The following is a 14,268-nucleotide window of genomic DNA, read 5'->3' as shown; positions in this document are numbered from 1 at the left end:
ACACTCCCCCCCGCACACTCCCCCCCCCCCGCACACTCCCCTCAGCCCTTAGGCGCGGGTCTGGGCCGGAGGGGCGCCCGCTTGTGGGGCGCCTGCCCCGGGTGGAGAGCTGCTCCATCCCGAGGCGGGGCGGAGGAGGTCACAGGCTGATGAGTGATCCCTTATGATCCAGCTCTAGCGCTGGGGGAGGATGGTCCTGCCCGCCCGGGGTCTTCTCTTTTCCCCCTCATCCCTCCCCCCCCCCACCACCCCTGGACTCTCCCTCCGCGGGCCGCGGGGGCCACAGAAACAATAAGTAATATATAATTAATAAATAATTAATAAATAATAATAAATCATTGTGCTCGCATTTGAAAATGCCCAGGAGTCTTATTTTAGTGCGGGTGAGGGATTGAAGATTGGAGTGTTTCTAAAATACCCACGTGAGGGCAGTATAGCATCGCTGAACAGTGATTTTAATGGCCAACTCCTTGAATTGCTTTCCCGTATCACTGATACCGCCAGCTGTGACTACTAACACCTTTTTCTCCGCCTCTCCGGCTTTTCCTGGTTATTGACAAGTTTGTCTGGTTTCAGGGGAGATTCCAGCTCCGTTTTCTAGTTTGGACACTCGTGAGGAAAGACAGGCTGGAGGCTGCTTGGTTACCTTCCTTCTTTCTCAAAGCTCCAGAAGCCAAAGATTAATTTGTCAACTAAAGAAGCTGAACAGTATTTTCACAGCTTCGACTGATTTAAAGAAACTGCTTCTGGTTTTTTGTTTTGTTTTTTTTAGTACAACTTGTCAGTGGTTCTATCTCGATGCTTTGCTGGTGTTAGAGCTCTGCTCTCTTCTATTTACATTTTAACTTGGTCGACTGTGGAAGCTGTGGAAGCAAACCTACCTTTCAGCAAACACCTGAGCCCACAGCTCTCGGCCTCTGCAGCAGTGGTGCAGGTAGTGTGTGAGATCACCCCACAGAGGTTCTCTCTCTGCTCCCACAGGCATCCAGAGATGCAGCCCTTCCTTTCCCTTTGCATGGGGAGCACTGTGGGACTGAAGAGATGTTTTCTGGTTTGTTTAGGCCGTTTCCAGCTCGCACTTCTGAGATGTGCATATGTGCATTTTTGGGCCTCCTGACAGTATTCCCAAGCTGTGTTCCTGTCAAATCTTATAAAAAACACTGCTGCAGTTAAAGCAGCAGCCTCACACATGCTGCGTCACCTTCAGGTGCAACTCATTTCTTGGAAGAGACCCCCCAAAATCTACAACCTGCTCAGGTGACATGCTCAGGTCAGAGCAGGCTTAGACATGGCAAGCATGCCACTTCCAAGCAGTGCCTGCCCTCTGTGCTCGTTTCCCTCTGCTCTTCCAGCAGAAAGGTGAGCTGGTGCTCAGGGAAGGAGGTGATTATCCTCATCAGGACCAGTTCTCCCATCCTCCTATCCCCTCCCAGTGAAGAGCTGCATGAGTGCCGGCTCTGGCTGGGTTGCTCACAGCCAGGGTGGAGGGGTGCAGTGGTGGAAAGATGAGAAACCAGACCATCGCCCTTGGCAGCAGAGCTGTCTAAATGCCAGCTCACTAATTATTTTCGACCTGGCTCACTCCCTATTGTGGTTTCTGTGTTGCCGTGCTGTGCAGGGCAGTGCAGGGGCAAAGCAGGGGAAGGGGAGCTGTGAGGTTGGCTCTGCAGCTGCAGGCAGGTTGGAATCTGAGTGCCCTGCTGGAACCTTTACTGAACTTTCAGAAGCGCCGATCTTTTCCAGAGGCTGCAGTTCAGTAAGCAAACGCCAGAGGAATTAGCAACCCCTGAGTAAACATCTGTTTGCCTTTTACATCATAAAGATCTATTTATCAAAATAATGATTTGCACTCACGGCAGTGGATTTTTCCTTTCCTCAAATTATATGTGAGCCATTCTAAACTGGTCACAGGTAATTCACCATTCTTGCTTAGAACACAATAAAAACATTTCCTTTTTGTGCCCAGCAGGTACAAATTCCATTAGCATGCAACTTGCTAACTGTAATGATAGCTGATCGAGAACAGAAAAATATTGATAAAAACATATCAAATAAATCAGGTGACTTTCATTCCATCAATGAAAAGAAACTATGCTGGTGGATTTATTAAAAAATATTACACTTGAAAACAGGAATTTAAGGAACTTCCAACCTTTGTTTTTTCTTTTTTTTCCCCTTATGTCCATTATCTGTTATTAAAAAACCTTGAAAATATTAACACCAAAAGGTTAATCTCAATTAACACAGATATGGCTAATGCAAACACTGTCAGTGCAAACACCACCGAGTCCACCTTGCTGCAGCAGCAGGACCCATGGATGGACTTTAGTACTTTGCCCAGCTGGGGAACAGTTGAAAGGAACCACCACAAGGTGACTTTGAAGCAGTCTGGTTGGCTTCAGAGACCTAAGCAGTGTAGACACAAGCCACACTGCTCCTCTCTGGATCAGTTTTGGGGATTATGTGTAACTCCTGCTGCTGGACACGGTGAAAGTGCCATTCTGGAAGCTATTACAGCAGCTCCTTGCCACTAAACAACGTTTTCTGCTCAGGACTTTTCATCTTACTCTTTGTTCCTGATCTTTAATCTTCACTTAGGTGTTCTTAATCTTCACTTAATCTTTCTACTTCCATGACACTGACCTCCTAACGTGGGATGTGAGGAAGCTTCATGTTCCTCGTTGTACCTCCCTGTGCTCTTTTCCAGGTCATTTTCAGAATTAAAAAAAAAAAACAAACTACCAGATTGCTACTTGGTTGGGACTTCAAAAACTGGAGTATCCTGTGTGGCTGTAGTGGTGCTACTTTAATCCACCTCTGCCTGCAATGATTAGTAAACCCTTTTGAAGGATTTTACTGACTTTGCCGTCTTCTCCCATACCTGTTTTTTGGTTTTTTTACCTCTCTTGCAGCAAGCTGACTGAAGCCTGTTTACACAGCTCCTGCTGTGGTTTAACTCCCTTTGCTCTGCATCCTTAATTCTGTAGGGTTTTTTCTCCAGAAATGAGGAAGGAAAGAGGAAGCTGCTGGCGCACCTTGAGCCTGATGTTTTGCCCTTTGCTCATGTTTTCTGGTCTCTCTATAAGGGAGGGACGTATCACCCTGATCCCTTCAGGCTCCTTCCTGAATCTGACAGTGTTGCACATTCTGCATGAAGAAGTGTAATATTTTACTTTCATTAGATACAAATCAGCAGGATCCCAAGTCCCATGGAAAGTATTCAGACAACGCATATTACTGGCAACAGGAACAGATAATAACAGCGTCAGCAGAGCACTGTGATGAGTGGAAATCACCACTTATTTTGGTGTTTCAGCTGTAAACCATGACTAGCTCTGTTGGCATGGCAAAGCACTAAAACACAGGCCGCACAGGGGTGAAGAACAGTCTGAAGAAATAAGTCTGCTGTCTATCTGGCAGCCTTTGCCTCTTCACTCTCAGTTTTGTAGTCTGCACAATAAATTGAATACTTGTTCCATGCAATTGGCTGTGAGGACAGCAAGCTGCTCCCCTCAGATTAGCTTTTAGTAAGACAGCAATTTACTACACAAATAACTTGCAAGTCCTTGACTTAATGCTTTCTATATTGTAGCATGGGGTGACAGGGGTGTAATTTGAAGCTACTGTTTATTGAAGTGCCCTGGTTTGATTTCCCTTTACTGTGGATGGCAGTCATCTTGAGAATTCATATTTGTTGGGTTAAATGGCTCATGGCTGTTGTGAAATCCCTTATCCTGGCCAGATCACTGGAGCTATGTGAGGTCCCAAGCTGGCTTCAGGAGCACTCACCGTGACTGTACAGCTCTCCAGTAAAACAGTGCTAGTGCTGGTGTCTTCATACTGGAACAGCTGTGCAGGTAGAGATTGTAGATAGCAGGAACATTCCTGGAAGTCCTTTCCAGAGTTCTTTCCCCAAATTTCTGCAGAAGTTCCTCTGTCAACTTGCCACAAAGAGCGCCCCAGGAGCACTCACCTCCTTCACTGGCTCTGGTAGTGTCTTGTAGACAGTCTTCCTCTTTGCTGGCTCTTCAGAGGGGCTGAAGAGAATGCTTCCAAAAGACAAAACTCCTCTGATGGAGCCCATGCAGCTCTGTGGTGACATGCTTGTCTCCAAGATGATTTTGTTATTATTTCTTACCAAGCCACGGCATTTCCTGCTGACATCCAAACAGTGATCCCACACAGTCTTGCTGAGGCTGGAGCAGTGACGGCAGCGGCACTCAGGGAATGTCCTCTGGTTGCAATAGCCGCTGGAGGGCTGCCATGAGCAGAGCATCTTCTGAACCACAACACTCAAGCTTGCCATGATGCTGTTACATTGGAGCAGTTACAGGAACAACTTGCTGCCCACGAGAAGACTGCTGAGACATTTTCAAACAAGTGGGGCTTTCCCAAAACCAGCCCGGTCGCCAGCCCTTCCCTGCCACACACCAGGCGGGAGGGGAGGGCACAGAGCGCATCTCCAGGAGTGCTGCCCACCTCTGTGGTGAAACCAGGAGAATAAAACAAGTTCTCTGAATGCCTCTCCCAATCTGTCCTATTCCTTATACTCCATTGAACAGCTCCTGTCCAGGACGGTGCTTGGTAGGGGATCAGCTTTTGGACTACATGAAGCTGCTGTCAGCAGATACGAGCATTGCAAGTGTGGCAGTACGGCAGTACCAACAGAGGTGGCTCTGGTTGCCCTCACTTCTGCAGCAGTGAGGAAAGTGTCTGTACAGTTCTGGCATCTGCACCAGGTTAATGAGTTACCACCATTGCCAGTGGAGGAAGTAACTACTGATAAGCATGCTGCTGCAGTGAAGGTGGTGCCAATCATGAAGGTGCTGTTCCTGGCTGTTACTACCAACAGAGCTTCATCATCATAATCATCATCACTGGCAGGTCCCAGCTCCTTCAAGTTCCCTTTTCTGTGACTCACACACCAACAGCAATCCCATAGCACATCCAGGGAAGGTTCTGGTGGATGACGCTGTGAGTGGCAGGTGGACATGCCAGGGATTGTGGGTGATCCTACACAACCTTGCAAGACCCTGCGGAAACCTCAGTGTTTTTTTTGTTCTTCTCTGTCGGCTGCTACTTTAACATACTTTACAAGTCTGTATGCATTATTTAAGCCCTCTCCTTCTTTAAAAGAGCAGGGAAGAGGTTTGCCTGAGATCATTACTGGCAGTACTTGCACTATTTAAATGGGGATTAAAATCAATGTTATATAATTAACCTGAATGAAACAAGTCTTTTGAGCGTGCATTTGTGGCAGGAGAGGCATCAGAGCAGACAGAGGAGGCTGTGTACATTTCATCTGACTGAAATGTATTTTTGTCAATGAGATGATTACGAAATCTCTCTGTGGCACCTAGAGAAGGCTCCTTAATCTACTTAGCCTGTTTCAGGGACAGGCTTCACTGCAGCCAATGCAGTAAAGGCATGGCTGGGGCTAGGATAGCACAGCCGGGCTGCTGAAACTCTGCTTGGGGATCTTCGTACCACTGGAAGTGAAAACAGTCCGGGATTTGGAGAATGAAAGCACCACAAAGCCAATCACAATGCTGATTCTCCTGAGACACCAAGGATTTGAATCCTGCAGCTGCCTTCACCAATATGTCACCTAGGTGGCCAAACCCATTGTCCCAGTAGCCACCTCACACCAACTGGCCTGAGAACAGCAGCACACAGAGAATTCAAGAACTCCAAAAATGGCTTCAGTTGCCTCCAGGTAATTATGTCCAGCTCTAAAAATGTCAGCAGCGCTGGAGCTCTGGCCTCCCAGCCCAACATCCTGGCTAACTGCCCACAGGTGTGACAGCAGCCAAGAGATAGAAAAGAAGGAAATGCAGAGGGATGATCTGCCTAATAGGCTTATCTCACAATTTTCCTGAAGAGCATGTGCCCATCAGACCCAACCAACGCACTTCTCTGCCCTTGGCTAATCCAGAAATGGGGGGACAAGTTGGACCACTATAGCCAAGGGGTCCATTCCAATGTGTTTAAACCTCTACAACCAGAACACCAGTGACAACAACTAAACAATTGGCAGCCTGCATCCTGTGAGCATTGCTGTTACAGAATAAGGCAGAAATATCGGGAAACTCTGCCTTAACCCCTTGTTTTGGACTGAGTCTTTGCTAACCACACCACTTCCCTAAGCTGCCTCTGGTCAGCCACCAGTGATGCATGTTGAACCCCCAAGATACAAAACAGAGGCACATCACTGCAGTTTCACCCCAAAACGTAATGGGGGAGGCCTGGCCTTGGGGCTGCTGGTGCAGTCAGCAGTGGTACCTACAGTTCTACGTATAAATATTGAAGGGGTGCAGAAATTTATGTATATTTCTTGTTTACGCACACTTTCTGTATGCATATAGAGAGAGGGGTACACAATACTCATCTAGGAAGTTAGATATACATATATATATGGATAGGAATATATACATAAAGCTGTAGTTGTACCCAGAAATTACAGAAATCACACAGAGTTAGGGGCTTAGAAGAGACCTCAAACATCGAGTCCAGCGCCCCGCCAGATCATGATCACGTACAGCAGCAGGTACAGCCCTTAGTGAGGTGGAGCGTAACGAGGAATAGGGTTTACATGTAAATCCGAAACAATTAAATAAATCTGCCCTTCGGGGATGGATCTGCAGGGCCCGCTCAGGACAGCTCATTCTCGGCCGGGCAGGCACACTCGAAGGACCCCCTCACCGCTGCCCGGCCCCGGAGCGGAGCGGAAAGCCAGAGCTCCGGTGCCCGGGCCCAGCGCGTCCCGCCCCGGCCGGGAGGAGCCTGCGCTGGCGGCAGGGCCCGCCCTTGGAGACGGCGGCGGCGGCGGCGGGGCCCGGCCCGGCCATGAGGCTGACTCGGGCGGCTGTGCTGGTCCGGGCCAAGGCCGCCGCCCTCGATGGTCGCCTCAACTGCTGGTGGGGCCCAGCGGGGAAGGGATCGGAGGGAGGCGGGGAGAGCGGTGGGGGAAGCGGTGGGCATGGCGGGGAGGGTAGGGCGGGGGCACAGGCAGGGCTGGGGAGAGGGGGACAGAGCTGGGGAGGAGGATACAGGGCTGGAGAGAAAGGAAGAGGGATGGGGAGAGGGTGACAGGGCTGGGCTGGAAGAAGGAGGCCCATGTCAGAGGAGCTGTGATGAGGCAGGATGGAGGTGGTGGGGTGCAGCGTTGTGGCTGTGCAGCCCAGCATGGGGGCTGTGGTGGGTGGCTGGGCCCTGCCGTGCTCCCGGTGACCCCCTCCTGCTCTCCTCCCACAGGGGCAGCCACCTGACTGATGTAAGTACCGCACAGCCCGCTCCCACCCTGCCAGGACCAGTCGGCGATGAGGGGCCCTATGGCCCTATGGAGCCCCAGCCCGGGGCCATGCAGTGTTGCAGGAGGGATGATGCCTCAGCCTGGAACAGCGGCTGGTGTGGGGAGGGGATGTGGTCAGTGGGGTGCTGAGGAAGGCACAGGCCTGGGTTTGGGCTGGATGGGTGCCAGCGAGCTGCAGTGCTTTTCAGGATCGATTTAGCATCTCATAAAAATTTTTAAAAGGGGTTATTATTTCCAGAGAGCGCTTGGAAAGTTCCAAGGCCCTGCACAACAGACCCCTGTAGAAGTCTTTCCTCGCTTGTTTGGGAGTTTGGATGGCATACTCTTGTTAGGAGAGGGCTGCCTGGGGGATGAGGAGGGATCCCTGCTTGTGTGCCCTGGCTGGAGCTGCAGAGCTGCTGGAGCAGCAGAGCGAGGTGGTGCTGGCTGGTTTCTCCATGGCACTCCTGGGCGGAGAGGGCGGAGGAGCTGCTGACTCTGCACTGGCTATGGCAGAAGGTCTCTCCGGGGGTGTTCAGCTTGGGTTAGACTGAAGCAAACAGAAATTCCCGTTCTTGCTTTTATCGTGCTTGTTTGTGATTTAAATTGTTTTTATTTTTTTTTTTTCCTGAGAGTTGTAACTTGCTGTTTCTGCCTCTCCCTGCCCAGATATCAATCTGCCGGGATTTGCCCAACGTCGAGGTGATCACGTTCAGGTGAATGTCAGGCTGCTGGCCTGGGAGAGGGCAGGGGAAATTACATTGCTTGTGGGGCTGTGCCTTGGCCCTTGGCTTCTTGCAACTTTTCTGTGGTTGTGTGTCTGAGCTGTCTGGTTCCTCTTGCCTAATTTCTTCAGCGGCAGAGATGCAGAAATGATTAGTCTCCTGCTAGATCCCGTGCACCTTTCCCTTTGCTACTCAAGGAAATAATCCTGGTTTTCAGAAGTGTTAAGATTTCATAAGATTGTTCTTCCCCAAGTCCTATTCCGTAGTTTAGGTGGGATCACCTGAGCAGTACAGTGTGGGAGGGTCGGGCTGCCTGCTCTCTCTAATCCTGCCATTTCTCCTCAGTGTAAATGGCATCTCAGACCTTGAGCCACTGCATCAGTGCCAGAATCTGACTGAACTCTATCTGAGGAAGAACAACATTACAAGCCTAAATGAACTCTTCTACCTCAAAAACCTGCCCCGGCTGCGAGTCCTGTGGCTGTCTGAAAATCCTTGTTGTGGGTCAGATCCCCACCGCTACCGAATGACTGTGCTGCGTAACCTACCCAGCCTGCACAAGCTTGATAACCAAGGTGGGTGTTTGCAGGTAAACAGCCCTGAGCCATGGGCAGGGTGTACTGGGAACTGGTAAGGTGTTAGCTCCTCTCTTCAAGGTGTCCTCTGACTCTTCCTTGAACCAGGATGAGGTTGAATGTCCCCTCTGCAAGATCCTAAGCTGTTTTCTCCTTTCCCTGCACTACCAGAGTTAACACTCTAGTGGTACTGGGCGTGCCTCATTATAGCTAAGGCAGTACCACTAATTAGTGGTTTTTTAGAGCACTCTCCTTTGCTGTGGCTAAACAAAGATTCTGTAATTGGCTCTGCTGTGGTAAAAAAAAACAACCTTTTTCCCATCTGGTAGCAGCAATTTGGTGACTTCTGGAGCCTTCTCCAGAGAGAAGAGATAGCAAAACATGTTTGTATCACCCCCTGATACCTTCCCTTTGAGAGGGAACACAGCTGCCAGTGTTCTCCTGTGTGGGTTTTACTGCAGGAGGATAAAAGCAAAAGGCCAATTGGACAAAAGCAAAAGGACAATTTCTAGGACCAAACCTGTGTGGTACAGTTCTGGATTTCATTGCAGCAGGGTTATGTTTTGGCTTTTGCAGCTGTGACAGAGGAAGAACTGTCCCAGGCCCTGGTTGATGGGGAGGAGATCACAGCCCCACCAGCCAGGAAGAGCGTGGAGAATGGCTGCCCTGAGTCCACTGAATCCAGTGCTGCTGAATCCACAAACAAGACCGAGAGTGAACTGCTCAGTTTCAGTCTGGAGGAGACAAAGTGAGGGCTTGCTTAGCAGCTGTCATGATTTCTGGGCTGAACTCACGTGTAGCTTGAAAGGATCCTGCCAGCCAACACTAAAATCCCATGGGCCAGGCCTGCAGCTGTTGCAAATTCCTGTTGTTCCAGTTAGCCTGCTGGAGCTGTGCTGGTTTGGTAGCACTGGCGGGTCTGGTTCTGTTTCTGCAGAGCAGGCTTCTCTGTAGGTGGGTGCTTACTCTCAAGCATGTCAGCTGTGTGTGCAGAGATGGATCCTCTCCGAGCTCTGCTTGACTCCCGCTTAGCTCTGCCTCTGCCACACACTCTGGTGCCAGCTCCATGGCACATGTTGTTTGCAGTGTGACAGGCTCTGCAGTCCCAGCTGCCATCGGGCATGGGAATCTGTCCTCCCAGGTGGGGCAGCAAGCAGTGTGCCCATTTGCCTTTTATAGATATGGGAGATTGGCTTGGGGTGTTGCAGTCTGTAGGCAGTGGTGGTGCGTGAGTTGACATGCCTTGAGTCCTTCATCTGGGTACTTCTTGTCTGGTTGCCGATGGTTGAAAAGGATTGGCCTGGCAGAGGAAGGTTCTGCCAGCTGCTCGCGATAACATTTCCTCTTCCTTTCCTTCTTTAGCAAAATTCGAGAGGAGCTTGGTATGAAGCCTGTTCCCAGGGACAAATTTTCCTCCTTTTCACCTCAGGAGACAGACTGCAACCGAAAGAAGAGAGTGAGTATCTTTTCAAGTTGCTTTTCAACATTGCAGTTCTGGGTCCCATGATTTTAAGAAGGTACTTGAGTGCATCCAGGGGAGGACAACAAAGCTGGTGACAGGCTGGGAGAAATGTCCAGTGTGGAGCGGCTGAGGAATTCAGACTTGTCTGGTTAGAAGCAAAGGAGCCTGAGGGGTGATCTCACTGCTCTGGACAGCTTCCTGAGAAGGGGACATAGAGAGGGAGGTGCTGGCATCCAGGGGCAGGACTTATGGGAACGCTCCAGGGGAGGTTCAGGCAGGACATTAGGAAGCATTTCTTTCTGAGAGCGTGGTCAAAGAGTGGAACAGGCTTCCTGGTGATTGGTGCACTGAGCCTGACAGTGTTTAAGAGACATTTGGACAATGTCTGTAGTAACATACTTTAACTTTTGGTCAGCCCTGAAGTTGTCAGGCAGTTGGATTTGATGATCACTGTAGGTCCCTTCTTATAGAAATACTCTGTTCTGTGCTGTTCTGTTCCATGCTGTTCTATCTTTAGGGCATCAGGCAGTGTAAAGAAAGCTCAATGGAGTTTGTCCTCTTGATCTGTTTGCACACAACCTCATGGGTGTCCCTCCGCTTGGGCTGTGCTAAGAACACGTGGTAACTGTGGAGCTGCTGAAGTGCAGCTGGCAGGCTGTTGGCCTGATGGACAGGAGACTGCTGAATTTGAAACTTAGCGGGTTCCTCAGACCTCTCTATGATGTAGCCTCAGGCGAACCTCATGGATCTTGACTGCCCAGCTGGGAGCTGCTGTCTGGTGGGCTCAGTGCAATCCCTGCAATCAGCAGGATGAGATCTAGACCACATTCTGCCTCATTTTGATGATCTCTCTTTAGTTCATGTTTTAGGTGTAGTTCAGCGTGTTGCTTTGCAGTGCCATTTGTAGTGCTGCAGGGGTTCAGCCTTTGAAAGAGAAGATGTTAAACAAAGGGAGGTTCAGGTTTGATGTGAGGGGAAAGATTTTCCCTAGAAGGACATTTTTTTCGGGAGGCTGTGGAATCTCTCCCTGGAGTTTTTCAAGGCGTGGTTTGACAGAGCCATGGCCTGGTGTCAGCAGTAGTCCTGCATCAGTGGGAGGCTGAGCTGGGGACCTTCAAGGGTTCCTTTCAGCTTGTGCTTTCAGGGTTCTACCAGCTCTTTTTACCGCTCAGATCAGAGGGGTTTCTGTCCTTTCCCATCCTACACAAACAGTCACGCTGGAGAGAGAGAGAGAGAGTGGCAGCTCTTGAGCGCCTCTTTCCTTGCAGAAGGCATCTGGGAGGGGCATGGGGAGCCAGAGGCATGTGGGCAGTCTGTGCGGGACTGGGCAGACAGGATTGTCCTGCATTCCAGCCAGCCACATGCAGCCTCTGCCTGTGTTTCATCTCTCCCTGTAGCTGCAGGTGGCTGTTGCACTCTGCTGCCAGTGGTGATGGTGGTGGAGTTCCTAGAAAGACAAGCTCTCTGAAAATCAAGTGTCCTTTTTCCAGGCTGGCATTAACATGTGAAGCCGTGTCTGTCTCACCCCCAACAGAACAATGTCCTGAATGCTATCCTGCTTCTCACCAACGAACTGGATGTGGAAGGTCTGGAGATTGTCCAGCAGACGGTGGGGAGGAGGCTCCAGGCCTCTCAGAAGAAGGAGCTGTAAGGAGGAGTGATGGTGCCCGTGACAAACCCCCCTGCAGCACCAGCCCTGCAGCACCCTCCTGCCCCACACGTGCCTGGCTGCAGCCTGGTGTTCCCCACTGCTCTTCCCCTGCAGAGGGGCTGGGATGGTGTGCTGCTGGCTGCCCCTGGGACTCCTGACATTGCTACCCCAGGGCTGACTCTTGGGAGCTTTCCTGCTGATGTAGCAGGCTCCTTAATACCGTGTGTTGCTGGGGTTGGGTGATGGGAGCTGCCGGGGAAGCAGCAAAGCCCGAGTGAGCAAGGCTGCAGGGAGAGTAGTGCTGCTGGGCTGTGTGATGGAAGGGGGATGGCAGAGCCTGCTGACCTCTAGAAAGGTGGCTCCCTGTCAGACAAACCCTCAGCCAGTCTCTGTGTGGAGCAGACTTCTGAGGGCATTTTCTACTGCAAAGATTTGTTTTTGTGAAGTCTCTGTCGGGAAGGTGCTGCCTGAAATGGTCACCAAGAACTGTCTTGTGGCAAATGTGAAGGTCAATGTCAAGTTCTTAATTTGTCTTCAACTCCCGACTACTTCTGGTCCTTGTTAGCTCATGCAGCATATGACTTGGCAGTCTGGTGGCCCAAAAAAAATCCCAGTGCAGCCTAGGTGAAACTGAAATTACTCTCTTGCAGATCTGAATGCTCAGCTGTACTGCTCAGCCCCCAATGCCCCTGCAGGCATTAGAGCAGCTTAAGGAAATTAAGTTGCACTTAAGTCAAAAGCCCCTGTGCATTTTGCAGCTGGGAGAAAAAAAGCCAAGCATTTACAGAGGCATCGGGAGTGATGTTTCTCTTTAACTGAGAAAGCTGCATTTCCTGAGATTTTATAGAGCCATTTAAATACTAAGAAGTTGTGACATACCAAATAAAAGCAGTTATCCCCCTGGGAGATGTTAAGTTGTGGCTGGGGTTCAGCAAACAGTGAGAATGACTGACTCCAGGCATTGCTCCATTACCTCTGGTTCACAGCTCTCATTGTCAGCCCCACAGAGCAGGAGGAGGGCTGTGGGCCTCTGTGCCTTCCTGCTTCACTGAACCCGTGTCACAGCTCTCCTGCATGTGCTTGATGGTGGCTCCTGCACCCAGCTGCAGCTGCAGGGCTGCTTTTCAAAAGCACTGTGCCGTTTGGGAATCTTCCTGCAGCCACAAGCTCTCACAGAGTACAGGAAGCAAAAAGAGATAGAAAGACAGCCAGCAAAGCTTGCTGGCTTGTGTAGAGGTTGCAGAGCCTTCCCGGGCAGGATGATGGCCCTGGTGATGTAGGACAGGAGCCCTCAGTGCCACTCAGCTGTGGACCCCAGAAGCATGGCCTTCATGTGTCCCCCCCTTGTAGAAGTGTCTGAGTCCCCTGGGTTGTGCTGCTGGGAAGGAATGTGCCTCAGGAATGATGACAGCCCTGTGTCCACATGCCTGTTTGCTTGGCCTTTGCTTGGTGGGAGAGGGCAGAGTTTGATCTTCATCAGTCGGGTGAAGGTTGCTGATGCCTTTTAACTCCTCAACTGACCTAATTCTTGCCTTCTGCATTAAACCCAGCTGCATTTAAATGGCCAGCATGATTTATAACATCCCAGACTTCCCTTGACAGCCAGGGCCCGAGAGACTTACCCATCATCTCCTTTGCATCTTGCCTTCCTGCAAAGGGCATGTCCTCTCCTAGGCTGTCCCCACAACCTGCTTGATGGCAGAAGTCACATCTGTCCATGTTGGGGAGCAGGGGAGCTGCTGTTCAAGCGTGTCAGACCCCCCCGCCTTCTTCCAGCTTTGCTGGGATCAAAGCAAGCGTCATGGTTTGTCATCAGGACTGGTTCGGGGTGAGGGTGGCTAATGGAGCAATCGCTGTGGCCTGAGGCTGCTCTGGCACAGTTCCCTCTGTTCTGCTGGAGAAGTTGGGTTGTTAATCCCTGACCACACGACTGTCCCTGAGCTGAGCTCGCTGCCTACGTGCCGCGCTCGTCATACTTGGCTGGTGCCAATGGTGGGGCTGCCAGGAGAGCTGTCCTCCATGCTCCCCACCACTCCTGGCAGGCTTGACCTCACAGCATCCTGCTCTCGGCACAGCCCAGGGCAGGCCGGTCCCTGCTGCTCACGCCAGCTCACTCTGGGGACTTGGCAGCCTGCCCTCGGCAGAGAGATGCTCCTGGCTTTTTGCTCTGCTTGCTCTCTGGGGACAAGAGGAAAGCCAGAGGTGGGCTGGCTCTGCCAGGGAGCCTGGGGCCACAGTCACCATCTCCCCTCCTGCTCGGCCTGGCAGGGCACAGGGCAGTTGCCCTCCATGGGATCACCCACCCCCCTCTCCCCAGGAATCTGTCACTACAGGCCAGAAATGAGGTGTTAGGGGTGCAGTACCCAAGTGTACCCACATGTGCAGTTGAGGGTGGGGACACCTCTGCCCCTAATATCTGCTGATGGAGTGCTGTGGGACCCTACCTACCCCTTTGCTGTCCTGCCAGCCACTCCATTGTGCTGCCCGCCCCTCTGGTGTCCTGACCTGCCTCAGCAGGGGATATTGAGCGTCAAGGGCAGATGTTTCCCATTGATGGAAAAGGC

At 51.1% G+C, this 14,268-nt stretch overlaps 1 protein-coding gene and 1 long non-coding RNA gene across 3 annotated transcripts; one reads left to right on the top strand and one right to left on the bottom strand.

The window, feature by feature from the left end:
* Window positions 1-3,145: 3,145 nt before the first annotated feature.
* LOC139799753 (uncharacterized) lies at window positions 3,146-6,465 on the bottom strand. Its single transcript, XR_011727454.1, has 2 exons — window positions 3,974-6,465; window positions 3,146-3,849 (listed from the first exon to the last, which is right to left on the bottom strand). It is a non-coding gene; the product is annotated as an uncharacterized lncRNA (long non-coding RNA).
* Window positions 6,466-6,617: 152 nt separating this feature from the next.
* CFAP410 (cilia and flagella associated protein 410) lies at window positions 6,618-12,610 on the top strand. 2 transcript variants are annotated; one of them, XM_071752045.1, is made up of 7 exons: window positions 6,737-6,917; window positions 7,255-7,273; window positions 7,961-8,007; window positions 8,362-8,591; window positions 9,168-9,339; window positions 9,954-10,047; window positions 11,588-12,610. In XM_071752045.1, the coding sequence occupies exons 1-7, from the start codon at window positions 6,847-6,849 to the stop codon at window positions 11,702-11,704; spliced, it is 750 nt and encodes a 249-aa protein (XP_071608146.1). In that variant the 5' UTR covers window positions 6,737-6,846; the 3' UTR covers window positions 11,705-12,610. The 2 variants fall into 2 exon arrangements, with proteins under 2 accessions (XP_071608144.1, XP_071608146.1); XM_071752043.1 differs by lacking the exon at window positions 7,255-7,273 and having other exon boundaries at window positions 6,618-6,917.
* Window positions 12,611-14,268: the final 1,658 nt, after the last annotated feature.

Source organism: Heliangelus exortis, chromosome 9 (genome assembly GCF_036169615.1).
Source record: "Heliangelus exortis chromosome 9, bHelExo1.hap1, whole genome shotgun sequence".
NCBI classification, from domain to species: Eukaryota; Metazoa; Chordata; class Aves; order Apodiformes; family Trochilidae; genus Heliangelus; species Heliangelus exortis.
This window is presented reverse-complemented; position numbering and strand designations above follow the sequence as displayed.